Raw genomic sequence first — 24,619 nt, 5'->3', positions numbered from 1 at the left:
ATCTTCCCAGACCTGGGCACGAACCCATATCCCCTGCATCGGCAGGTGGACTCCCAACCACTGCGCCACCAGGGAAGCCCCTCCAGCTATATTTTAAATTTTCCAAATTTGACATAAAATTATTGGATCAGGCTTGTTAATTGTATTACTGAAAGCCACTCTCCCAGAAACATGTGATCTGTGGGCTGAATTCAGCCTGTGGCCTGTTTTGCTTGGATAACAGAGAATTTACATTACTATTTTAAAATCAGAAGAATTAACAGAAACATATGGATTTCTGGTCGAATTCACACAAAAATTTGGATTTCTGGTTTCTTTTAAAATAATAAAGTGTTCAGATTTTTAACTCTCTGTTGATTCAACTTCACAGGTGGTTTTTTTGCCTCCCTGCATGCTCTACAGTCATCCGACCTGTGACTTTAAAATTCAAGTTTGATTTTATCTTACTTTTGCTTAATTATTGAATGGTTTCTTTGGGTCTAGGATACAGTCCCAGTTTTTTAGTGGCGGTCTGGATTTGACCTTCACCTGTCCCTTCAAGCCTTGTCCTGCTCTTCCTCCCTGTGTGTCCTACACTCCTACCCCATTTTTACTTGCAGTTCTAATACGTTAAGTTATCTTTGATCTTGCATGTGCTCATGCTTTCTGTTTGGATTGCCTTCTCCGGCCTTGTCCACTTTTAAGTAAGAATTCCTCCTCGTGAGTTATGTTTCTGTTCATAGGTCACCACAGGGTCACTACTTCCTATTTTATGTCCTATTTCATGATTTCCCATTCCCTTTCTTCTCTTCATGGCCCAAGGACTTAGACTCCTTTAGACTCTCTATATGCCTCATGTTTATGTTTATTATATTGATTATTAAATTGTATTGAAGTCATTTATTTCTGTGTTTTCACATGCAGATGGAGCTCTAAGAGACTGCTTACCAGGTCTTCTTTTTTTAATTCCCTCTGCTTAATACAAAGCAGAAGTGTGTGCATGTGCATGTGTGAGCGAATTGAGTGATTAGGCCAGTTCTATGCATTAGGAAATTTTATTTAGAAACATAAGATACATATTAGAAGTGTAACATAGATTGGTCAGATTCTGAATCTTAGTGAGTTGGAGCCTGAAAAGAGATGTATTAAAATTTGCAGTAATCCAGTAAAAAAGTAAGAGGTTGGGACTTTAAAATATGGGACACTTTACATAAAATAAACAATAAGGTCCTACTGTATAGCACAGGAAACTATATTCAGTATCTTATAGTAAACTATAATGGAAAAGAATCTGAAAAAGAATATATATATGTATAACTGAATCAGTTTGCTGTACCTCAGAAAGTAACACAACACTGTAAATCAACTATACTTCAATTTAAAAAAATTTTTTTTAAAGATGGGATAAATGCAGAAAATGTTTTGGAGATAAAATTAATATGACTTGGTAACTGGATTTAGAAAGAAAGGAAGCTGTTAAATGTGACTGAGTAAGCAGATAGTACTGTAACAGGAGGAGGCAACAGATGAGGAGGTACCTTCTCAATTTTTTTCTTGTTTTTTTTTTTTTTTTTTTTTTTTTTTTTGCGGTAAGCGGGCCTCTCACTGTTGTGGCCTCTCCCGTTGCGGAGCACAGGCTCAGCGGCCATGGCTCACGGGCCCAGCCTCTCCACGGCATGTGGGATCTTCCCGGACCGGGACACGAACCCGTGTCCCCCACATCGGCAGGCGGACTCTCAACCACTGCGCCACCAGGGAAGCCCTCTTGTTTTTAATAATAGCTTTGAGACAGTTCACACACCACACAGTTCACCCATTCAAAGTGTACAATTCAGCATTTTTTAGAATATTCAGAATTGTGCTGTCATCTCCACAATCAATTTTAGAACATTTTTGTCACCCCCAAAAGTAACCCTGAGCCCATAAGCAGTAACTCATTTGCTCCCCAACTCTTACCCCGTCCATTAGCAGACATTTCTCATATTTCCCAAACACTTCCACCCCACCAGCCCTAGGCAACCTTTCTATCTTTCACTTAACTTTCTATTTCTATGGGTTTGCCTATTCTGGACATTTCATATAAATGGAATCTTAAACTATCTGGCCTTTTGTGTCTGCATTCTTCATTTAGCATATATGATGTTTTCAACATCCATCCATGTTGTAGCATGTATTAGTACTTTCTTCCTTTTTTTGGCTGAAAAATATTTCATTCTGAGGCTGTACCACATTTTATTTAATCATTCACCAGATGGACATTTGAGTTGTTTCCACTTTTTGGCTACTGTGAGTAATGCTGTCCTGGACATCTGTGTATAGGTTTTTGTGTGGACATGTGTTTTTATTTCTCTTGGGTATATATACCTAGGAGCGGAATTGCTGGGTCATAACTCTGTGTTTAACCGTTTGAGGAACGGTCAAATGACTGTACCATTTTACATTCACATCAGCAATATTTGAGGATTCCGATTTATTTTCATTCTCACCAGCATTTGCTATTGTCTGCCTTTTTGATTGTAGCCATCCTAGAGGGTATGAAGTGGGATCTCATTGTGGTTTACAGCTGCATCTCCATAATGACGATGTTGAACATATTTTCATGTGCCTATGACCATTTGTATATCTTACTTGGAGAAACGTCTATTCACATCCTTTGCCAATTTTTAATTGGGTTATTTGTCTTTTTTATTATTGAGTTGTAAAACTTCTTTATATATTCTAGATATAAGTCCCTTATCAGATATATAAATTACAAATGTTTTCTCTCATTCTAGAGTTGTTTCTTCACTTTCTTCATGGCCTCTTTTGAAGGACAAATGTTTTAATTTTGACCAAGTCTAATTTATCTATTCTTTTGTTACTTGTGCTTTTATTTTTTTATTATTATTATTTTTTTTTGCGGTACGCGGGCCTCTCCCTGTTGTGGCCTCTCCCGTTGCGGAGCACAGGCTCCGGACGCTCAGGCTCAGCGGCCATGGCTCACAGGCCCAGCCTCTCCACGGCACGTGGGATCTTCCCAGACCGGGGCACGAACCCGCGTCCCCTGCATCGGCAGGCGGACTCTCAACCACTGTGCCACCAGGGAAGCCCCTGTTACTTGTGCTTTTAGTGTCATATCTTAGAAACCATTGCCTGATCCAAAGTCATAAAGACTTATACCTATGTTTTCCTCTGAGATCAATTTTTTAAACATTTGTATTAATAAGGAGGGGTCAGGGAGATAATTTTTAAATTCCAAATTTAATTGGAAATGTTGACAGAAATTGAGGTAGATATATCCAATAAGCATTTGGAAATTTGGTACCAGAAAGAGAGAAAATGGGGTTGAAGTTAGATATTTGGTTGCCTCTTATATAAAGGTGATGGTTGAAGCTATTAAAGCAGTGGATGAAATTACCAAAGGAGAAACTTGTAGAAGAGATTGGGGGAGGCCACTGAGAGAAATTTGGTGAAACACACATTTGACAGTGGAACGAGAACAAATGGTTAGTGAAAAAGACCAAGTAGGCAGTGAGTTAGGGAGAGCACAGTGGAACAGTGCTACAAAAGCCGAGGCAGAGAGAATTTTAATATTGACTCCTTGGGTGTTAAACACTGTGCAGTGAGGAAAATAAGACTGAGATAAAGCTGCTAGTTTTCATGGGATGCCATTGGTAACATTCAGAAGTGTACTTTCAGGATAATCACTGAAGGACAAAACCCGATTACGGTAAATTAAAGAATGAGTGGGAAGTAATGAAGGCAGAAACAAGATTGTGAGGACATATCAAGGGTAGAATATTTTAAAAGTGTGTGATTCTCAAATGTAAACATTGTTATTACAAATCTTTGTGCTTTTAAATATCAAAAATTGCATGTGGGGCTTCCCTGGTGGCGCAGTGGTTGAGAATCCGCCTGCCGATGCAGGAGACACGGGTTCGTGCCCTGGTCCGGGAAGATCCCACGTGCCGCGGAGCAACTAAGCCCGTGAGCCATGGCCGCTGGGCCTGCGCGTCCGGAGCCTGTGCTCCGCAATGGGAGAGGCCACAACAGTGAGAGGCCCGCATACCGCAAAAAAAAAAAAAAAAAAAAATTGCATGTGTAGCTGAAAACAGGTACATAGATAGCCAAATTAAAGGAAAAGGATTATTTTTGTTAACCAAATCTGTACCTCTTTTTCTTATATGAATAGAGAAATTATTTTTAAACCACTTTTGAAGTATGATTGACATACAGAAAGCTGTACATATTTATTGTGTACAACTGGATGAGTTTGGAGATAAGTATACACTGATGAAACTATCACCACAATCTATATCCTAAACATATTCATTACCTCCAAAGGTGTCCTGCCCTCTTAATTTATTTTTAATAATTTTTTTGTGGTAAGAACACTTACGTTAAGTTCTCCCGTTTTAGCAAATTTTTAAGTGTACAGTACAGTATCATTAAGTACAGGAACTATGCTGTACAGTAGTTCTCTAGGACTTACTCATCTTATATAACTGAAACTTTGTATCCTTTGACTAATGCCTCCTCATTTCCTCCATAGATCTGCCCCTGGCACCCACCATTCTATTTAGCTTCTAAGAGTCTGACTATTTTAGATTCCGCATATAAGTGATACCATGCAGTATTTGTCCTTCTGTGTTTAGCATATTTCATTAGGGTAGTGTCCTCCAGCTTCATTCACATTGTTGCAAGTGGTGGGTTTTCTTTCTTTTTTAAGGCAGAATAAAATTCCATTTGTATGTATATATCACATCTCATTTATCCATTCATCCCTCATTGAATACTTAAGTTGCTTTTGCCTCTTGGCTATAGTGAAAAATGCTGCAAGGAACAGGAGAATGCAGATGTGTCTTTAAGATCCTGATTTCAGTTCCTTTGGATATATACAGAGAACTGGGATTGCTGGATCATATAGTATTTCTATTTTTAATTTCTTGAGGAACCTCCATAGTTTTTTATAGTGGCTGCACCAATTGAGAGTCCCGCCAACAGTGCAGAAGGGTTCCCTTTTCTCCACATCATTGTCAACACTTGTTATCACTTATCTTTTTGTTAATAGCCATTCTGACAGGAATGAAGTAATATCTCATTGTGGTTTTTACTTACATTTCCCTGATGATTAGTGATGTTGAGCACCTTTTCATATACCTGTTGGCCATTTTTATATCTTTGGAGAAATGTCTGTTCAGTCCCTTTGCCCATTTTTTAATCAGGTTGTTTGGTTTTTTGCTATTAAATTGTAGGAGTTCCTTGAATATTAACCTCTTATCAGATGTATGGTTTGCAAGTGTTTTCTCATATTCTGTAGGTTGCCTTTTCACTTAGTTGTTAACTGTGCTGAAGCTTTAGTTTGATGTAATCCTACTTGTCTGTTTTTGTGTGTGTGTGTGTGTGTGTGATACATGGGCCTCTCACTGTTGTGGCCTCTCCCGTTGCGGAGCACAGGCTCCCCAGACGCACAGGCTCAGCGGCCACGGCCCATGGGCCCAGCCGCTCCGCGGCATGTGGGACCCTCCCGGACCAGAGCATGAACCCGTGTCCCCCTCATCGGCAGGTGGACTCTCAACCACTGCGCCACCAGGGAAGCCCTACTTGTCTGTTTTTACTTTTGTTTCCTGTGCTTTTGGTATCATGTCTAAGAAATGCTTGCTGAGGCCAATGTCTAGAAGCATTTTTTCCCATGTTTTCTTCCAGGAGTTTTATTGTTTCAGGTCTTACATTTAAGCCTTTAATCTATTTTGAATGGATTTTTCTGTATGGTGTAAGATAGGGGTCCAGTTTCATTCTTTTGTATGTGGTAATTTTCCCAACACTGTTTATTTAAGGGGCTATCCTTTTTCCATTGTGTATTGACTTCCTTGGCACCTCAGTTGACTGTATGTAAGTGGATTTATTTCTAGGCTTTCTGTTTTGTTCCATTGACCTGTATGTCTGTTATTTGTGCCATACTATTTTGATTACTGAAGCTCTGTAATATATTTTGAAACCAGGAAGTGTGATGCCTCCAGAATTGTTCTTCTTGCTTAAAACTGCTTTGTCTATTTGGAGTTTTTTATGATACCATATGAATTTTAGGATTTCTTTTCCGGTTTCTGTGAAAAATGCCATCAGATTTTAATAGGGGTTGCCTTGAATCTATAGATCACTTTAGGTAGGATGGACTTCTTAATGGTGAAGATTTGGCAGTTACTATCTGACCTTTTATTATCAAACTTAAAATGTCATTTCAGGTTTAATACATTTTTCCTGGTGATTTCTCTCTGATAATGATTGTTTTTTTAATGACGTGGTCCTTTCCCACTGAATATTAAAATGGCTATATCAGGGAGTGGGGAAAAGTTTCATAGTCAAAACTGGTGCTCTCAGGTGGTAAGGGAAGGGCAGCAACTCATACCATATGGAGAAAAACAGTGAGGTAGATTTTATTCCTTAAGCATTCAGAATTTATCCTAGTTACTATGGCCACCATATAACCACCAACTCTGTAAGCTTAATTTGTAATTGAAGCAAAATCGGAGTTAGCAAAGACAAGTAAGCAGGAAGAGATAAGGCAAGTTGCTCCCACCATAGATGCAGATTGTTATAGAAGGCTCCCTCTGCTTCACAGGACACAGCCCTCATCTGCTCCACAGGACACCATTAGTTTCAAATAAAGAGGGAGGAATTTTGCAGCAAGGAATTCATTCCTTGAATGATAAAGTCACAAATAAGGGATGGCTACTAGTGGTGCCTTTTGACCATTTATTAAGCTACATTAGCTCACTTTCTAAGACACCTGTGGAAGCTTTTAAATTGAGGTAATTTCTTAGCATATGTTATGAGGAAGTAGGGATGAAAATAAGCTGTAGATTTTTGATGAAAATTTCTTTGTGGAAGAACCCTGTTATTTACCTGCTATATGTTTAAAGATACATGAAACTCATCAGACTAGGATTATAGAATGCTCTGGGGGGAAATAATTTATCCTTAGCTAATAGTCTTTGTAATGATTTTAAGTAAGAATGGCATATGTGAAAACATTTAAAACTAACTACGTGGTATTTCTATTTTGGGGGTTAAGCCCAAGTATTAATTGGGTACAGAATAAGTCCTCTGTTAATATATACACATAGTTTTTAGTTAGATAAAATGTACATAATATTTGTGAGATTTGTCAAGTATACCTATGGTATTAATAGGCCACATAACCACTTAAAAAAATATATGGGTAGGAAATAACTCCATTGCTGTTGAGACCATAATCTCTTTCTTTGGATAATATATCAAAACATTTAAATACTTATAAACTTTATAACCTATTAAAGGCCAAAGTATCTAGTGATCCTGCCTGTGCTCTTTTTGAATCCTCTTTATTTAATCTTCCAAAGGCAATTGACATACATCCAAAAGAAGTGCCATAGTGAACCTGATGGACCTGGGGTAGCAGCGTTAACTAGTGAGGAGCGAACTCGATGGGCTAAGGTTATAATTTACATTTTTCTTTTCTTTTGAGGTATAATTGACTTACAACATTATATTCAACTATACAACATAAGGATTCAATATTTGTGTATATTGAGAAATAATCACCACAATAAGTCTAGTTAGCGTCCATCACCATACAGAAAACTAAAAAATACTTTTTGTAATGAGAACTTTTAAGATATACTCTCTAGAAGCTTTCAAATATGCAGTACAATATTATTAACTATAATTTACACTTTTGGGGTGAGGGTATGCTATTTTTATTTTATTTACATTTAAATTTCAAACACTGAGCTCAAGTATATGCTGGCCTTTTGTTCACATTTTTGAAATAAAGATAAATGGACAGACAGCTTTAAGTTTTAAGCAGCATTAAATACATTGTACAATATTAAACTATTAGAGAAAATCTAGGGGGTGGCATAACTTTATACCTTTATACATTTAGTAGCACAAGTATAGGGACCAGCCATGCAGTTGGAGGAAAAAAACCTGTTCAGGAGTCAACAGAGAGGTCCTTGAATTCACACTTTTCTTGATGAACCTTTTCCATAACTTTTTGAGAACCTATTGAGATATTCTGGATATTTTGTATTTAATTTGTAACGTTTTATTATTATCTCCTTGCCCTTTAGGCACGAGAATATTTGATTAGTCTCAATCCAGAGAACTTGTCTATGTTAGAAAAAATTCAGAGCAGTTTACTGGTATTTTGTTTAGATGATGGCAGTCCGCATGTAACACCGGAAGATTATTCTCAGGTATTTAACTATCTTGTTTTGTTATTTCTTCCCACAGATTTTTCTGGAGGACTCTTGTGTAAATTGAACATGAGAAGAATTTTGTTACATGCAGGCTTTTTTTTTTTAACCACTTTATTAAGGTATAATTGACATACAGAAAGCTGTACATATTTAATGTATACAACTTACTGAGTTTGAAATATACACCCATAAAACCACTGTGAAACATAATTGTGAAGACAGTTGTTTCCTGTATGTTGGAAACATCATTTATCTTAGAATGGGGCAGCTAAGAAAAGAAAGTGCAAATACTAAGTCATAAAATATAAATATTTAATGCGGGCTCTTAAAACATTTTCTTAGCTATATATATATATATATATATATATATATATATACACACACACTCGTATCAAATGAAGATTATACATAAATAATGCTCTGTAAATTCTTGCCACATTGTTTAGCTCCATTTAGACATATCTTTATGTTGTTTAAAGAAGTATGTCTGTTATTTGCTTGTCAGATGTCAGTGGTTCCCAACCTTTTTATTGATTATATATATACAGGAAATGTGCATAAGACGCTGGGCTAAATGAGATTTCATAGCAAAGGTGACATGAGAACCTACCTATAACCCATACCAGTGAGCCTTGATACCTTCTTGGTGAGGTCTGTCCTAAGAATTATATCATTCTTGAGATTTATTTTATCATTTGGTTTTATAGAACACACTGACTTTAGTGAATTTAAGGGTAATTATGGCCTTTATTTTTTTTTTCCCTGGGGCAATATCATTTCCTGGGGAAAAAATAAAAGGTAGTAGTCATATTTGTAGGAATCTCAGAGTCTTTTTTGTTTTGTTTTGTTTTGTTTTGTGGTACGTGGGCCTCTCCCATTGCGGAGCACAGGCTCCGGACACGCAGGCTCAGCGGCCATGGCTCACGGGCCCAGCCGCTCCGCGGCATGTGGGATCTTCCCGGACCGGGGCACGAACCCGTGTCCCCTGCATCGGCAGGCGGACTCTCAACCACTGCGTCACCAGGGAAGCCCCTCAGAGTCTTTTGAAAACACTTAAGTTACTTCATAGTACATTCATCAATATTAAATATAGAAATGAAATAATATAGGATTGAAAAACCTTGTAGCTAGAAAACAATTATTCCTCTTCCTCAGCTGCATTTCTTTTTTTAAGTAGAATCAACAAGCTTCTTGAGGAAAAATGTGTTTTAATGAAGTGTTGCTCAAACTTTTTTGCTGCAATCTACAGTTAGGCATATTTAGATTGCAGCCCATTATACACACACACGCGCACACACAAGCGTGTGCACACTTACACATACATACATAATAGAAGTTTAACAAAACAGTAATAATTACTTTGACTATCTGCGATGTACTCTGATATTTATGTTCTATTTTTTTCTTTCTTGTAAAGAATATTTACTGTGGTTTCATGACTCACTATGGCCAAAACTTAGCATTTGAGAAACTGGCTTAGTAAGATATGAATTCTTGAAATATTTTTCTTGTAACTAGACTTCAGTTACTAAACTTATCAATGCCTCTTATCCTATTCAAGTTGCAAAAAAGCCTTGTCCTTTCAATTGTATATTCTCTAAACATTAATGTATGTTGTACCATCATTCTCTTTTCTGGTAGAATTTCTTGGATTTTGAGTACTGTTTAAAGTCAAGGCCAGACTTATTATCTCTTGAGTATAACTAATATTTTATTAGATTTGGTTTATCTGAAGAGGAAAAGTGAGATTGTGTGTGTGTGTATGTATTTAAGATATAAATACTTAAAAGCCAATATTAAAATCCTTTAAATTTGGAAATATTACATTTATTTTAGGTTGCTACAAAGGTTCTTACTGGAGATCCAACAGTACGCTGGGGTGACAAATCTTATAACTTGATTTCCTTTTCTAATGGAGTATTTGGCTGTAATTGTGATGTAAGTAAACTACTGAAATTATTTTTTCCTTTTACTCTTTTAGGTTAATTTAATAGCAATAATCTACAATACTTATGCTGTCCTGTGGTAGAATAAGTAAACACTTATTTAGCTTTATGGCATTAGAGTAAAAGGTTTAGTTATGAATTCTCAGTGAACATAGAGTATAGGACAAATTATTTTCATCTGTAGTCAGGATAACAGTGTGGTGTGTATCTGCAAAGTGGAATTTACATGCATTTTTATGTAGTATAAGCTCTTTTAAAATCCACCGTTACCTGTTGTTGAAAATTACAACCTATTTTAAAAGATACAGCATTAGTATATGTTCTATGCACAGAGAAATGTATGTGGATATATTTCTACATTTACCTAGTAATTTTGTAACCTTGTTAAAAAAATAACACATGATCTTTGGAACATTATTTACTTCTGGATATTAAGATGTCTGGTACTGAATACCACTTTTTACTTTCTTCATAAAACACACACACACACACACAACTTGTTTCTTTTCTGTTCTCCCATGGTTGTCTTTATTAGCTCTACTTTGCCATTTTCTGATGGACATTCAGGAGGTCTATGAACCAAGAAAATTAAAAAATCAACCTAAGTCACAATTGCAATATATACTTATAACCTCATTATAATACTTTTCATAAAGTATATGATTTGGTATAAAGTAGTATGAGGTAGATTTTTTGTTTGTATTTGGGGGCTTTCCTCCAAAGTATTGATATTTAGTGACTGTAAGATACTAAAAAAAATCCTGTTACGTTGATCTGGGTTCAGTAGTTGTATTAATCAGTATTTATTCAATTTTAGGTGATAGAAACCTAAGTCAAACTGGCATTAGCTTGTGAAGGTATTTATGGCATAGGGGTACAGCGAAATTTGGGTAATGCTGACTTCCAGTGTCCAGATGCTTTCACTAGAAATTTCTCTCTCCATTTTTTGGCATTACTTTCCTATGTTTGGCTTTATTTTTATGTAGACTACACCATGTGATGGTTGTACCTCCAGTCTCATGTTTTCACAGCTCTCCTTGTAGATTAGTGTTCTCCGTGGAAATAGCCAGCTTTTTTTTTTTCTTTAAACCCCAGTGGTTCCAGCAAAAGACATGGGAATAATGCTCATTTGTTGTATTGGCCTGTGTGAATCATGCACATTCCAGGGAGTTAGCTGCTCTGATTCGCCTGGCCTGGGTCACATACCAAACCTTGGGACCTAGCTGGTAGAATCACTCATTCAAACCACCACAGAGATGTGTGCTGATTGCCTAAAGAAAAATAAAGTAGCTGTTATTGCCGAGGAAGGTGGTGTGGTTGATGTGCAGGTAATAGAACATCTTCTACAGGAAATCATCAGGGTGAAAGGTTGCCATGAGTCATTTTAAAGATTTGTTGTCTGTCCTCTTCCTTATGAGTCCAGTGTTGACAAAAGATTTTGTGTTACTTGCCTCAGCTTTTTTCTCTTCAGCTCGTTTGATTCTTCTTGACCTCCTCAGTTTGGTTCATAGTCTCACTATTCCCTGGAATCTGTCCTTTGTAAAGTAGCTAACTACCTTCTGGCTTCTTCCCTCCATTTCTCGACTTGTCAGCTGCAGTTTATTACCCTCTTCTTCATATGCATCTGACACTGCCTTCAACCTCCTAACAGTCTTTTCCTGTCTCCAGATTCTAAAACTGAGCTTATTATTCATAACCATTTTCCCCGTCTCTGCTCTTTTCTCTGGTTTAATAGTTTCATTGACCATTTCTACATAGGTAGCTTGCAGTTAAATTTTTCCAGTTTTTACCTACTATTCTCATCTTGAGAGTTTTGTTTCACCATATGTTAAATTGTCCAAACTGGATGTTACATTGTTATGTGAGGGTTAGTTACTCTCAAGAACTCATCATCTTGCTTTCCTCCCTCACTCCCGACCCCCTAAAAAAACCACCTTGCACTACTTGGATTTTTACTGATGGCATCAACATCCTGCTGTTTGCTCAAATTCAGGAGAAAATAACTTTAATGATGTTTCTATCTTTGAATAAAAATACTGGTCCCATAATGAGCATATATCTTTGCACAACTGAAATGCTTTCCTGTAGTAAAGTATATGGACATGTTTCATGTGTATGCATTGTCACCCATATGCTTATCAAATTGATCTGATGATCTCCACTTGACAGTATGCTTTTAAAATTCCATGTAGGTTCCCCTTGCAACCTACGATGATTACTGAAAATGCTGTTTAACCAATGTAAAACATTATTAGTAAAGTATATATACTGTAAAGTTAAGTTCTTAATCCAAATTCATATTGCTGCTCTCTTCCATTGGTGCTTGAATATATACTTTTGTGATTATACTACATAATAGCATTTCCCTGTTGGGATTTAAAATCCTGGGATCAACTATTTTGTTTTCCTTATATAGGTTTTGTTGTAGGCTTTTGTAGAAGTACATAGGAAGCATGTAATAAACATTATTTGTTAATAACTGTAGTTACTAATTATTACTGTGGGCCAGGATCTGTAGTAAATACTTTATAAGCATTATTAAAATTATTTTTCACAGCTGCTGTTTGTGACTAGGTATTGTTTTCCCTACTAACAGATGAGGCAATTTACTTAAAGAATTAAGTAACTTTCTCAGGTAACTTACTTGAGAACTTAAGTTACTTATGTAGCTAGTAAGTGGTAAGGTTTGGACTCAGAACAAAAGTCCACACTATTAAACAGTATATTACACATATTGCCTCCATATAAATGAAAAAGAAAGATAAAACTTATGTGAACAAATAAAGCATCAGGAAAGCGTTTGAATTTTTTCTATTTCCTAACATTTTTTTTTTTAATTGATGATTAACTTTCCACCAGGAGATGAATGGGTAAAATTATATGTCAGAGAGATTTATATCTTTCAGTCATGCTCTTTCTTACTGGTTCCAGTGTAATACTGTTGTCTTCAATGAAATAATATATGCAATATCTGTGAAAGTTCTTTGTAAAGCTACAAAGTACCTCACAGTTGTGAGATGCTGTTAGAAAAGGGTCTTGTCCATGACCTTTGAGTCTTGTTATGCGTGCTGTTGCTGGCAGGCGGGATGAACTGCTCTTGCATCTTGTACTGACCTCCCTAGTAAGCCTTTCCTGGTGCTTTGGTGGCTGCTTACCTGGTAACGATATACCGTGTTTCTAGGCTCCATGGGGCCGTAGTACAGGGCAGCAAAGCTGTGTAGTGTTAAGGCGATATTTAAGACACCTAATTACACCCTCTGAAACTGGGCCCAAGTGTGCTGGATTCATATCTTAAACCTCCCTTCTTTCTCTCCAAGGCTAGTGGTGTCACTTTCAGTTTATGAATCGTAATTGTGTGTAATGTAAAGTGGTAGCCTTAACCCAGAGGGGAAAAAACCCCATGTGATGTAATTGTCATCAAAGGAACATGGAGAAGATAAGGCAAAAAGTTTATCCTCCAGAATAAATGATGGGAAAATTCACTAGCCACAGTTCCTTTCTCTAAATACAGCTGTTAAAACTATGACACCCCTGTAACTCAGCGCATCTTTCCCACATTTAAACATTGAGAATTATTTCTGCCACATTGAACACCCTTATAGATATGTACACAAAATCATTATGCTTTTAAATACATATCTAGGGCTTCCCTGGTGGCGCAGTGGTTGAGAATCCTCCTGCCGATGCAGGGGACACGGGTTCGTGCCCTGGTCCGGGAAGATCCCACATGCTGTGGAGCGGCTGTGCCCGTGAGCCATGGCCGCTGAGCCTGCGCGTCCGGAGCCTGTGCTCCGCAATGGGAGAGGCCACAACAGTGAGAGGCCCGCGTACCGAAAAAAAAAGAATAAAAAGTAATTAAATACTTACCTAGTGGACTGTGTGTTTACCAAAAGAAGTTCATACCCATCCTCCATTTAGCCTTCAGATTTAGTCTGCCACCCCCATCTGCTTTTCCATAGTGCTTTTACAATTCCAGAACATTTTAGTGTTGTACATATACATATGTGTACCTCCTTTTTTTTTTTTTTTTTTCCGGTACGCGGGCCTCTCACTGTTGTGGCCTCTCCCGTTGTGGAGCACAGGCTCCAGACACGCAGGCTCAGCGGTCGTGACTCACGGGCCTAGCCACTCCGCGGCATGTGGGATCTTCCCTGACTGGGGCATGGACCCATGTCCCCTGCATCGGTAGGCAGACTCTCAACCACTGTGCCACCAGGGAAGCCCTATGACTCTTTTTGAATTATTGTTTTCTCAGGGTATATGCCCAGTAGTGGGATTGTTGGATCGTATGGTACTTCTGTTTTTAGTTTTTTAAGGATGGGTCAGGTTTTAACTTACAAAACTTATTCACAATCTTGTGTATTTTCATTTTAGCATGCTCCTTATGATGCAATGGTTATCGTAAGCATCAGCTATTATGTTGATCAGAAAATTTTTGAGAGTGAAGGAAGATGGACGGTATGTTAGAACAAATATTTCATCCCTTTCTCCTCATAATTCTTTTTATAAATTTATTTTATTTTTGGCTGCGTTGGGTCTTCGTTGCTGCGCATGGGCTTTCTCTAGTTGCAGTGAGTGGGAGCTACTCTTTGCGGTGCGTGGGCTTCTCATTGTGGTGGCTTATCTTGTTGCGGAGCACGGGCTCTAGGCTTCAGTAGTTGTGGCTTGCAGGTTCTAGAGCGCAGGCTGAGTGGTTGTGCACAGGCTTAGTTGCTCCGTGGCATGTGGGATCTTCCGAGACCAGGGCTTGAACCCGTGTCTCCTGCATTGGCAGGCAGATTCTTAACCACTGCGCCACCAGGGAAGCCCTCCTCATATTTTTATAGATATAATTTTTTTTAAGTTTTCCCTATTTTCAGGGTTCAGATAAAGTACGGGATATACCACTTCCAGAGGAGCTTGTTTTCACTGTGGATGAAAAAGTATTAAATGACATCAACCAAGCTAAAGCCCAATATTTCAAGCAGGTAGATTTTTCCCTTTTCTCTTTGATAGTGATACTTTATCTTATAACTACTATATATGAATATTTGGCTATCATCCAAGTATGACGGCATAAAACATTTAAAAATTACAACTTTGATACCTTTATTTATGTCTGATGATTATTTTAATGCAATTGATATTTTGGTTATCTTTGGGGTATTCTCCTTAGGTGTTTTTTCACTGTTCGTATTTAATTCTTTTTGTTAGGCATCTGATCTGCAGCTTTTGGTCTATGCCTTTACGTCTTTTGGCAAAAAGCTAACCAAGAAGAAGAAGCTTCACCCTGATACCTTTGTTCAGCTGGCACTTCAGCTGGCCTACTATAGACTTCATGGACGGTGAGGACCATTCATTTTCTACTTTCAGAGTCTTGAAGTTCAAGGCTATCTTTACTATAGCTATTCTGTCGTAACTCCCCAGTGTTTTTTGTTACGTTTTTCCCAGTTGGCACTGTGCCGTAATTTGTACTTTCATCAACAGTGTTATTAGAGTTTCCATCTGTGACACTTTAACAGTCTTTCCTTGTTTTTCATTACCTTGATACTTTTGAAGTGCCTGCTCTCTTCTGAGAGAGATTTGTCATTTTTTGGAATTCAGATCGCTTGGTTTTCTTGCAGCCTGTTTTCAAGTGGGTTCATGAAAAGGTATGGTTTTATAGATTAGACAGTCTTTACTCATTTTTAGGATAGGAGAGATGGTATGTTATGACTTTCTACATCCTAAGCAGAAGTGGAAGCTCTTTGATCTTCCTTTATAAAATTTTACCTGAGAATATGTATCTTTAAATGGGGTGTTTAGATCATTTACATTTAATATAATTATCAGTAAGGTTGGGTTTAAGACTACAGTCGTGCTGTTTCTCTTTATCCCATCTGTTTTTTGTTTCTTCTTTGTTTTTTATCTTCTCTTGAATTCCTAGTTATTTTTATTGTTCCTTTTATCTCCATTATCAGCTACCGTTTTTTTTTTTTTTTCTATTGGTAGGGTTTTACAAAATACATCTTTAAACTTGCAATCTACCTTCAAATATTTTCCACTTAAAGTATAATGAAAGAACCTTAAAACAATGCTTCTATTATGCTTACCTCATTCTTTGTGCTATTGTTTTCATACATTATACTTGTACATATGTTAACAACCTCATGATGCACTACTATTTTTGCCTTCAACAGTCAATTATCTTCTTTTATTCTGGTAAAATATAAATAAAGTAAAACTTGCCATTTTAACTATTTTTAAGTATATAATCCAGTGGCATTAATTACATCGACTGTGTTGTGCAACCATCACCACTATTTCCAAACTTTTTTTGAACCACCCCAAACAGAAACTCTGTACTCATTAAGCAATAATTGCCTATTCTCTCTTCTATTCCAACCCCTGGTGATCTCTAATCCACTTTCTGTCTGTATGAATTCACCTGTTCTGGATATTTCCTCTAAGTGAAATTATACATTATTTGTCCTTTTGTATCTGGCTTATTTCACTTAGGATAGTATTTTCAATGTTTGTTCTTTTATGGCTGAATAATATTCCATTGTATGAATATACCACATTTTGTTTACCCATTCATCTGTTGATAAATGCTTGGGTTGTTTCTGTCTTTTGGCTATCGTGAATAACACAGTTGTGAACATTCACATACATGTATTGGTTTGAATCCCTGTTTTCAGTTCTTTTGAGTCAATGACTAGGAGTGGAATTGCTGGGCTGTGTGGTAATTCTATGTTTAATTTTTTGAGGAACTGCCCAACTGTTTTCCACAGTGGATACCATTTTTACATTCCCACCAGCAATATACAAAGTACTGTACAATTGTTCCACATCCTTGCCAACACTTACTTTTCTGTTAAAAAAAAAAAAAAAGCCATCCAGAGTACTTGTGAAGTGGTATCTCATTGTGGTTTTTATTTGCATTTCCTTAATGACTAATGAGGTTGAATATCTTCGTGTGTTTATTGGCCATTTGTATATCTTCTTTGGCAAAATGTCTATTTAAATCCTTTGTGCATTTGGTAATTTGGTTGTCATTTTGTTGTTGAATTTTAAGGGTTCTTTATGTATTGTAGATATGAAACCCTTATCAGATAGGTGTTTTGCAAATATTTTCTCTCATTCTGCAGGTTGTCTTTTCATTCTCTTGATAGTATGCTTTGATGCACAAAGTTTAAAATTTTGAAGTCCAATATATCTGTGTTTATTTCATTTGTTGCCTGTGCTTTTGGTGTCATATCCAAGAAATCATTGCCAAATCAGTATTACAAAACTTTGCCCATATGTTTTCTTCTAAGAGTTTTATTGTTTTAGCTCTTACTTTAGGTCTTTGATCCATTTTGAGTTAATTTTTGTGTAGGGGGTATGGTAAGGATCAAAATTCACTCTTTTGCATATGGATATCCAGTTTTCTTAGCATTATTTGTGAAGAGACTGTCCTTTCCCTATTGAGTGGTCTTGACACTCTAGTCCAAAATCAATTGACCATAGATGTGAGGGTTTGTTTCTGGGTCAATGTATTGTTCAGTGTGTCTCTTCTTGTGTTTATACAACACTGTTTTGATTATTGTAGCTTTGCAGTAAGTTTTGAAATCTGAAACTAATGAATACTTCACCTTTGTTCTTTTTTTAAAGATTTATATTTATTTATTTATTATTTTGGGCTGTGTCAGATCTTAGTTGCGGCATGCAGGACCTTCGTTGACGCATGCGGGATCTTTGCTTTGAGGTGTGTGGGCTCTTCATTGTGGCTCACGGGCTTCTCTCTAGTTGTGGCATGTGGGTTTTCTCTTCTCTAATTGTGGCGTGCAGGCTCCAGGGCGCGCGGGCTCTGTAGTTTGCAGCATTTGGGCTCTCTAGTTGAGGCGCACGAACTTAGTAGTTGTGGCACACGGACTTAGTTGTCCCAAGACGTGTGGGATCTTAGGTCCCTGACCAGGGATTGAACCTGCGTCCCCTGCATTGGAAGGTGGATTCTCTACCACTGGACCACCAGGAAAGTCCCTTTCACCTTCATTCTTGAAAAGAAGATGGTTCTGGTGACTCTGGGTTCCTTGAAATTCCATATGAATTTTAGGATGGATTTTCCCATTTTCGTAAAAATGTCTTTGGGATTTTGATAGAGATTGCGTTGCACCTGTAGATCCCTTTTAGTAGTATTGTCATCTTAACAATATTAAGTCTTCTAATCCATGAACATGGGGTCCCTTTGCATTTATTTATGTCTTTTTAAATTTCTTTCAATGTTTTGTAGTTTTTGGTATACCGGTCTTTTTGCCTCCTTGGTTAAACTTAATCCTAAGTACTTGATTCTTTTTGATGCTGTTGTAAATTGTTTTCTTGATTTTCTTTTCAGATTATTTATTGCTAGTGTATGGTAATGCAACTGATTTTTGCATGTTGACTTTATATCCTGAAACTGCTGAATTCATTTATTAGCTCTGACAGTTTTTTGTGGATTCTTTAGCGTTTTATGTATAAGACCACATATCTATGAATAGGGATAAGTTGGATTTTGTCAAAGGCTTTTTCTATATCAATTGCGATGATCATATAGGTCTTTTTCTTTATTCTATTAATGTAGTATATTACATCGATTTTCATATGTTGAACCATCCTTGCATTCCTGGGATGAATCCCACTTGGTTATGGTGTATCATCCTTTTAATCTGCTCCTCAATTCAGTTTGCTAGTAATTTGTTGAAGATTTTTGCATCTATATTCATAATGGATATTGGTCTATAGTGTCTTTTCTTGCATTGTCTTTTCTTGCAGTATCTTTGCCTGGTTTTGGTATCATGGTAATGCTGGCCTCATATTATGAGTAAGGAAATGGTCCCTCCTTGCCAGTGTTTTTGGAAGTGTTGGAGAAGGATTGGTGTTAATTCTTTAAGTATTAGAATTCATCAGTTAAGCCATCTGGTCCAGGACTTACCTTTGTTGGGAGGTTTTTGATTGCTCATTCATCTTGTTACTTGTTATACAGCTAGTCAGATGTCTATTTTTTCTTGAGTTAGATTTGGTAGTTTGTGTATTTCTCAGAATAGGTCCATTTTATCTAGGCTATCCAATTTATTATATACAGTTGTTCATAATATTCTCTTACAATCCTTTTTATTTCTGTAAAGTCAGTAGTAATGCCCTCTTTCTCATAGTTGATTGTAATAATTGGAGTCTTCTCCCTTTTTTTCCTTAGTGTAGCTAAAAGCTTGTCAATGTTGTTGATCTTTGCAAAGAACCAACTTTTGGTTTAGTTAACTTTATTTTTCATTTCTGTATTTTGTTTATCTCTACTGTAATCTTAATTAATTTCTTTTTTTGCTGGCTTTGGGGCTAGTTTGCTCTTCTTTTTTAAAATTCCTTAAAGTGTGCAGTTAGTTTACTGATTTGAGATCTTCTTCTTTAATGTAAGTATTTAGAGCCATAAATTTGCCTCTGAACAGTGCTTTTGCTTCATTCCATAAATAGTGGTATGTTCTACTTTTCATTAATCACAAGGTGTTTTTTTAATTTACCTTGTGATTTCTCCCTGAACAATTGGTTAAGAATTTGTTGTTTTATTTCTACATATTTGTGAATTTTTCAGTTTTTCTTGCTATTGCTTTTTAGCTTCATCCCATTGCCATTGAAGAAGATACTTTGTATTATTCCAATCTTTTTAAATTTATTGAGACTTATTCTGTGGCCTAATATATGGTCTATCCTGGAGAATGTTCTATGTGCACTTGCGAAGAATTTGTATTCTGCTGTTCCTTAATGGCATATTCTATATATGTCTTTTAGGTGTAATTATTTATAGTGTTGTTCAGGTCTTCTCTTTCCTTATTAGATCTTCTTTCTGTGTGTTTTATCCATTATTGAAAGTTGGGTATTGAAGTCTGCAACTATTGTTATAGAGCTGTCTAGTTCTCTCTTTAATTCTGTCAGTGTTTGTTTCATATATCTTATAGCTCTGTTGTTTGGTGCATATATTTTTATAATTGTTATATCTTGATGAATTAAACCTTTTATCAGTAAATGATGTCCTGTTTGTCTCATTCACCCTTTTTACTTAAAATATATTTTGTCTGATATATATACAGCCACTTCTAATGGAAAAAAAAATTGTATAGCCACTCCAGCTCTCTTTTGGTTACTGTCTTTTTTCATCATTTTACTTTTAACCTCTTACTGTCTTTGTTTCTAAACAGAATCTCTTGTGGACAGTATGTAGATGATGTTTTTGTTCATCTTGCCAATCTCTGCCTTTGATTGGAGAGTTACTGATAAGGAGGGAGAATTCTGCCATTTAGCTGTGTATTCTATAGGTCTTACATGTTTTTGTTCTTCAATTCCTCCATTATTTTCTTTTTTGGTAGTAGTGATTTTGATTTTTTTTTTTTATAGTGTACCATTTTGATTTCCCTGTTCTTTCTTTGTATTTTTTAAGCCATTTTCTTTATGGCTACCTTGGAAATTACATTTAACATCTTAAATTTATAACAACCTAGTTTGAATAATACCAGCTTACTTTTAATAGTATACAAACATTGTGCTTTTATCCATCTCTGTACCGCCCTCTTTATTTTATCACTGATTACATCTTTTTACATTGTGTGTCCATTAACATCAATTTATATTACTGTTTTATGTATTTGCCCTCTAAGTAAAAAAACTGTTAAACATTGTTGTTCTATCTCCCATGTTTCCTATAAACTGGTAGTTAGATTTGGCAACTTGAGACTAGTAATCGATTATTTTTATTATTTTTATAACTGTAAATCAAATAGTTAATATTATTTGTTTCCTATCATATCTTGTTCAGATTGAGGCTGAGTTCAGTTGTTAGCCAACATCCATTACAAAGTTTTCTCCCTGATTTTTTTACCTAATGGTTTTAGTGGCCATTGATGATCATTGTCAAGATCTGTTATTTCATTACAGGTTGTAGAGTAATGATATTTTGTCATTCATTCTTACTGCTTTTATCTTTGTTTTTTAAAGAATGCTATTTTAGTGGTGGTTTAAATTTTGATTTACACTTTCTCCTTCACATTTTGAAAGGATACTATTTCAGCTCAGGGAGACAGTCTTATAGAAACACTGAACAGAGGAGGCTCAATAACTGTTTGCGGGAATTCCCTGACAGTCCAGTGGTTAAGACACGGTGCTTTCACTGCCGTGGACCTGGGTTCAATCCCTGGTCAGGGAACTAAGATCCCACAAGCTGCATGTCACGGCCAAAAAAAAAAAAAAAAAAACTGTTTGAGCCCTCTTACTGCCCACGTTCAGACCTTTTACTCTTCTGTTTGAATGCTTTAACTCTAAATTCCTATCACCAGGAAAGTAAAAGAGAGCTTTATACCAAAAATTGTTATTTCATTCTCCACCCCAGGAAAACAGTCATCATTCTAGGGAACTTCTTAAATAATGCTTTTACTTAATTCTAGAGTCATTCATGTTCTGTAGGAGGAAGCTAAAGGCGAAGAACTCTATTACCCCATATCTTAGTAGCTTAGAAAAACAAACATTTATCATCGCACATTTTCTGTCTGTCAGGAGTCCAGGCACAGCTTAGCTGGGTGCCTCTGGCTTCAGGTGTCTTGTCAGGTTGTAGTCAGGGTGTCAGCCAGGACCATGTCTTCATCTGAAGGCACCCCTTTAAGAGGATCTGCGTACAGTCTCACTCACATGGTTATTAGTAAGGTTCATTTCCTCCCAAGCTGTTGTCCAGAGGCCTCTCTGTTTTTTGCCACCTGGGCCTCTCTACAGGGCAACTCTCAGCATGGCAGCAGGCTTTCCTCAGAGTAAGGAGATGAGAGAGCTCTCTTTGTGACCTGATTTCAGAAGTGACATCTCATTACTTTTGTCATATTCCTTTCATTAGAAGGAAGACAATAAATCCATCCCACATGCAGCGTGAGGGGTTATACCAGGGCATCTGCAGGAGGCAGGGATCACTGGGGGCATCTCAGAGGCCACCTGCCACAGATGCCAATGTACACAACCTGACAGCAGCCAAGCCTTTGAAACATTTCCTGTTACACCAGGCTGCAGTACATTTTGCTCTTTGATGTTGAAAACAGCCTCTTTGTTATTGAAAATCTCAGTCGTGTGTATTGTAGAACTTAGTCTCTGACCAAAGCCAGCTTTATTAGGTAAACTCTCTTTGAAATAACATTAGAGCATTTTCTTTCTCATGATACATTCTCTTATTTTCATTTTTTCTTGTAGCCCTGGTTGCTGCTATGAAACAGCTATGACAAGATACTTTTATCATGGCCGTACAGAGACTGTGCGATCATGTACCGTAGAAGCAGTCAGATGGTGCCAGTCCATGCAGGATCCTTCTACCAGTGTGAGTATTTGAAAAGAAAAAATTAACAGAATTTGTCTGTTCTAAAGGAAACTTGGCTCTTAAATAACTAACTTCTTCAAACCCTGAATCAGTAAAATATTTTCAGACCTTTTTTTTCTGGAAACTTTCAAACATTTCTTCATTTGCCAGTGAAGTGTATATACTTGGAAAGAATAAGAAACAGGGAAGACCTGATAAGAAGCCCATTTGTGTCATTTTCTAGGCAAAGTAACTTCAACACCTTGAGTATTTCACTACTGTTGATCTACCTTTAGATAACACCCATAAAATGTAGACTCTCCCAAAGTGCCTTTAAAAGGAAGCTTTTCTTGATGTGGTTGAACATTTTTAAAATCAGATTTTTTTTTTTTGTATATTAGAACCAGTACAGCTTTATATGTTTTGTTTTATACTTAAAGCATTTACACAAAAGGGTAGTTCCTTCCCACTGCTATTTTGGTATTGCATTTGTTTCTTTAGTTTTGATTGACATAGTTATGTATATGTTAACTTATTTTAATTTCATAGAGCTGCTTCATTATCATTTTTGTACAACTGTGCTTTAGTTTTGAAATCGTAATTGCTTCTGTCTTTACACTTGTTAATATCACTTCAGTGCTGCCCACAAGTTTCTGTTTTCTTGTTCTGGGAGAGAAATAATCAAGTTGCAGGGCATATAGAAAAGATAAGGCAGAGGAAGGGGGTAAGGGTAGGGGGGAAGGATAGATTGGAAGTTTGGGATTGACGTATACAAACTGCTATATTTAAAATAGATGACCAACAAGGACCTACTGTATAGCACAGGGAACTCTGCTCAATATTCTATAATAACCTAAATGGGGAAAAAAATCTTAAAAAGAATGGATATATGTTTAACTATATCACTTCGCTGTACACCTGAAACTAACACAACATCTTAATCAACTATACTCCAATATAAAATAAAAATTTTTTTTTAAAGGCAGTGGAAGAAGTGAGGAAAAAGACAGAAAAGTTATACATCTCAAGATCTTCTCAGAATCTTTTTTCTCTCCAAAATTACCCAAATTCTAATTACTTTTTAAAAAAATTAATGAATGAATGAATTTTTTGGCTGTGTTGGGTCTTCGTTGCTGCGTGCGGGCTTTCTCTAGTTGCAGCGAGCAGGGGCTACTCTTTGTTGCGGTGCGTGGGCTTCTCATTGTGGTGGCTTCTCTTGTTGCGGAGCACAGGCTCTAGGTGTGCGGGCTTCGGTAGTTGTGGCACGCAGGCTCAGTAGTTGTGGCTCGCGGGCTCTAGAATGCAGGCTCAGTACTTGTGGCTCATGGCCTTAGTTGCTCCACGGCATGTGGGATCTTCCCGGACCAGGGCTTGAACCCGTATCCCCTGCACTGATGGGCGGATTCTTAATCACTGTGCCCCAAGGGAAGTCCTGCCAAATTCTCATTACTTTGAGCTCAGGTTTTTTGTTTGGTTTCTGTACAGTTTGTTATTGAAGTATCTCTTGATTTTTAACACAGCTTTTTGAGCAGCAGCACAGGATGTTAGAAGCTTTTGCAAAACATAATAAAATGATGAAAGATTGTTCAACTGGAAAAGGTACTTACACTGGTTTTTTTCTGACTTAAAAAAAAATTCTCCTGTGCAGAAAACATTTTTCTAACTTCAGGTTTGGGGTTTTATTGCAGGATTTGACCGTCATCTGTTAGGTCTCTCACTTATAGCAAAAGAGGAATGTCTCCCTGTTCCAGAACTCTTTACAGACCCACTTTTCTCCAGAAGGTAATATAATGTAGTGTTTTATAACCTCGTCAGTTTCTTTCTTCTTGAATATTAAAAGCTTTTCAGAAACAATGTAAGCTTCTGTAAGCCTAGTAAAATATCCTTTCTTTGTGCCATACAGTGGAGGAGGTGGAAACTTTGTTCTCTCAACAAGTCTGATTGGTTATTTAAGAGTCCAGGGAGTGGTGGTTCCCATGGTACACAATGGCTATGGATTTTTCTATCATATCAGAGATGACAGGTGAGGCTGCTGTTTTTATTTTTTATTTTAGCGTATTTTATTTGCATCTATAAATTTTTTTTAGAATAGTATTTTATTTATTTTTTAAACATCTTTATTATTCTTAACTGTGCTCAGTTTTGTTGTTTGTCTTTCCTACACTATGATTCTGATTATG

General features: G+C 36.7%; 1 protein-coding gene across 7 annotated transcripts in view; it reads left to right on the top strand.

The window, feature by feature from the left end:
• The window catches only part of CROT (carnitine O-octanoyltransferase), a 64,564-nt gene that overhangs the window by 25,836 nt on the left and 14,109 nt on the right, over positions 1 to 24,619 (top strand). For 4 of the 7 annotated variants that reach the window (XM_059073952.2, XM_067042706.1, XM_067042705.1 and 1 more), the window contains 10 exons: positions 7,338 to 7,431; positions 8,070 to 8,195; positions 10,035 to 10,136; positions 14,519 to 14,602; positions 15,004 to 15,111; positions 15,338 to 15,468; positions 22,337 to 22,460; positions 23,960 to 24,038; positions 24,128 to 24,221; positions 24,343 to 24,462. In XM_059073952.2, the coding sequence (XP_058929935.1) occupies positions 7,338 to 7,431; positions 8,070 to 8,195; positions 10,035 to 10,136; positions 14,519 to 14,602; positions 15,004 to 15,111; positions 15,338 to 15,468; positions 22,337 to 22,460; positions 23,960 to 24,038; positions 24,128 to 24,221; positions 24,343 to 24,462 (1,062 nt within the window). Of the gene's footprint in view, positions 1 to 903; positions 931 to 1,573; positions 1,770 to 7,337; positions 7,432 to 8,069; positions 8,196 to 8,232; positions 8,318 to 10,034; positions 10,137 to 14,518; positions 14,603 to 15,003; positions 15,112 to 15,337; positions 15,469 to 22,336; positions 22,461 to 23,959; positions 24,039 to 24,127; positions 24,222 to 24,342; positions 24,463 to 24,619 lie in introns of those variants that run through there. The other 3 variants (XM_067042707.1, XM_067042709.1, XM_067042708.1) reach the window with 3 other exon arrangements.

This window comes from Kogia breviceps, chromosome 9 (assembly GCF_026419965.1).
Source record: "Kogia breviceps isolate mKogBre1 chromosome 9, mKogBre1 haplotype 1, whole genome shotgun sequence".
NCBI lineage: Eukaryota > Metazoa > Chordata > Mammalia > Artiodactyla > Physeteridae > Kogia > Kogia breviceps.
The sequence above is the reverse complement of the archived record's forward strand: the minus strand, read 5'-3'. Positions and strand labels throughout refer to the sequence as shown.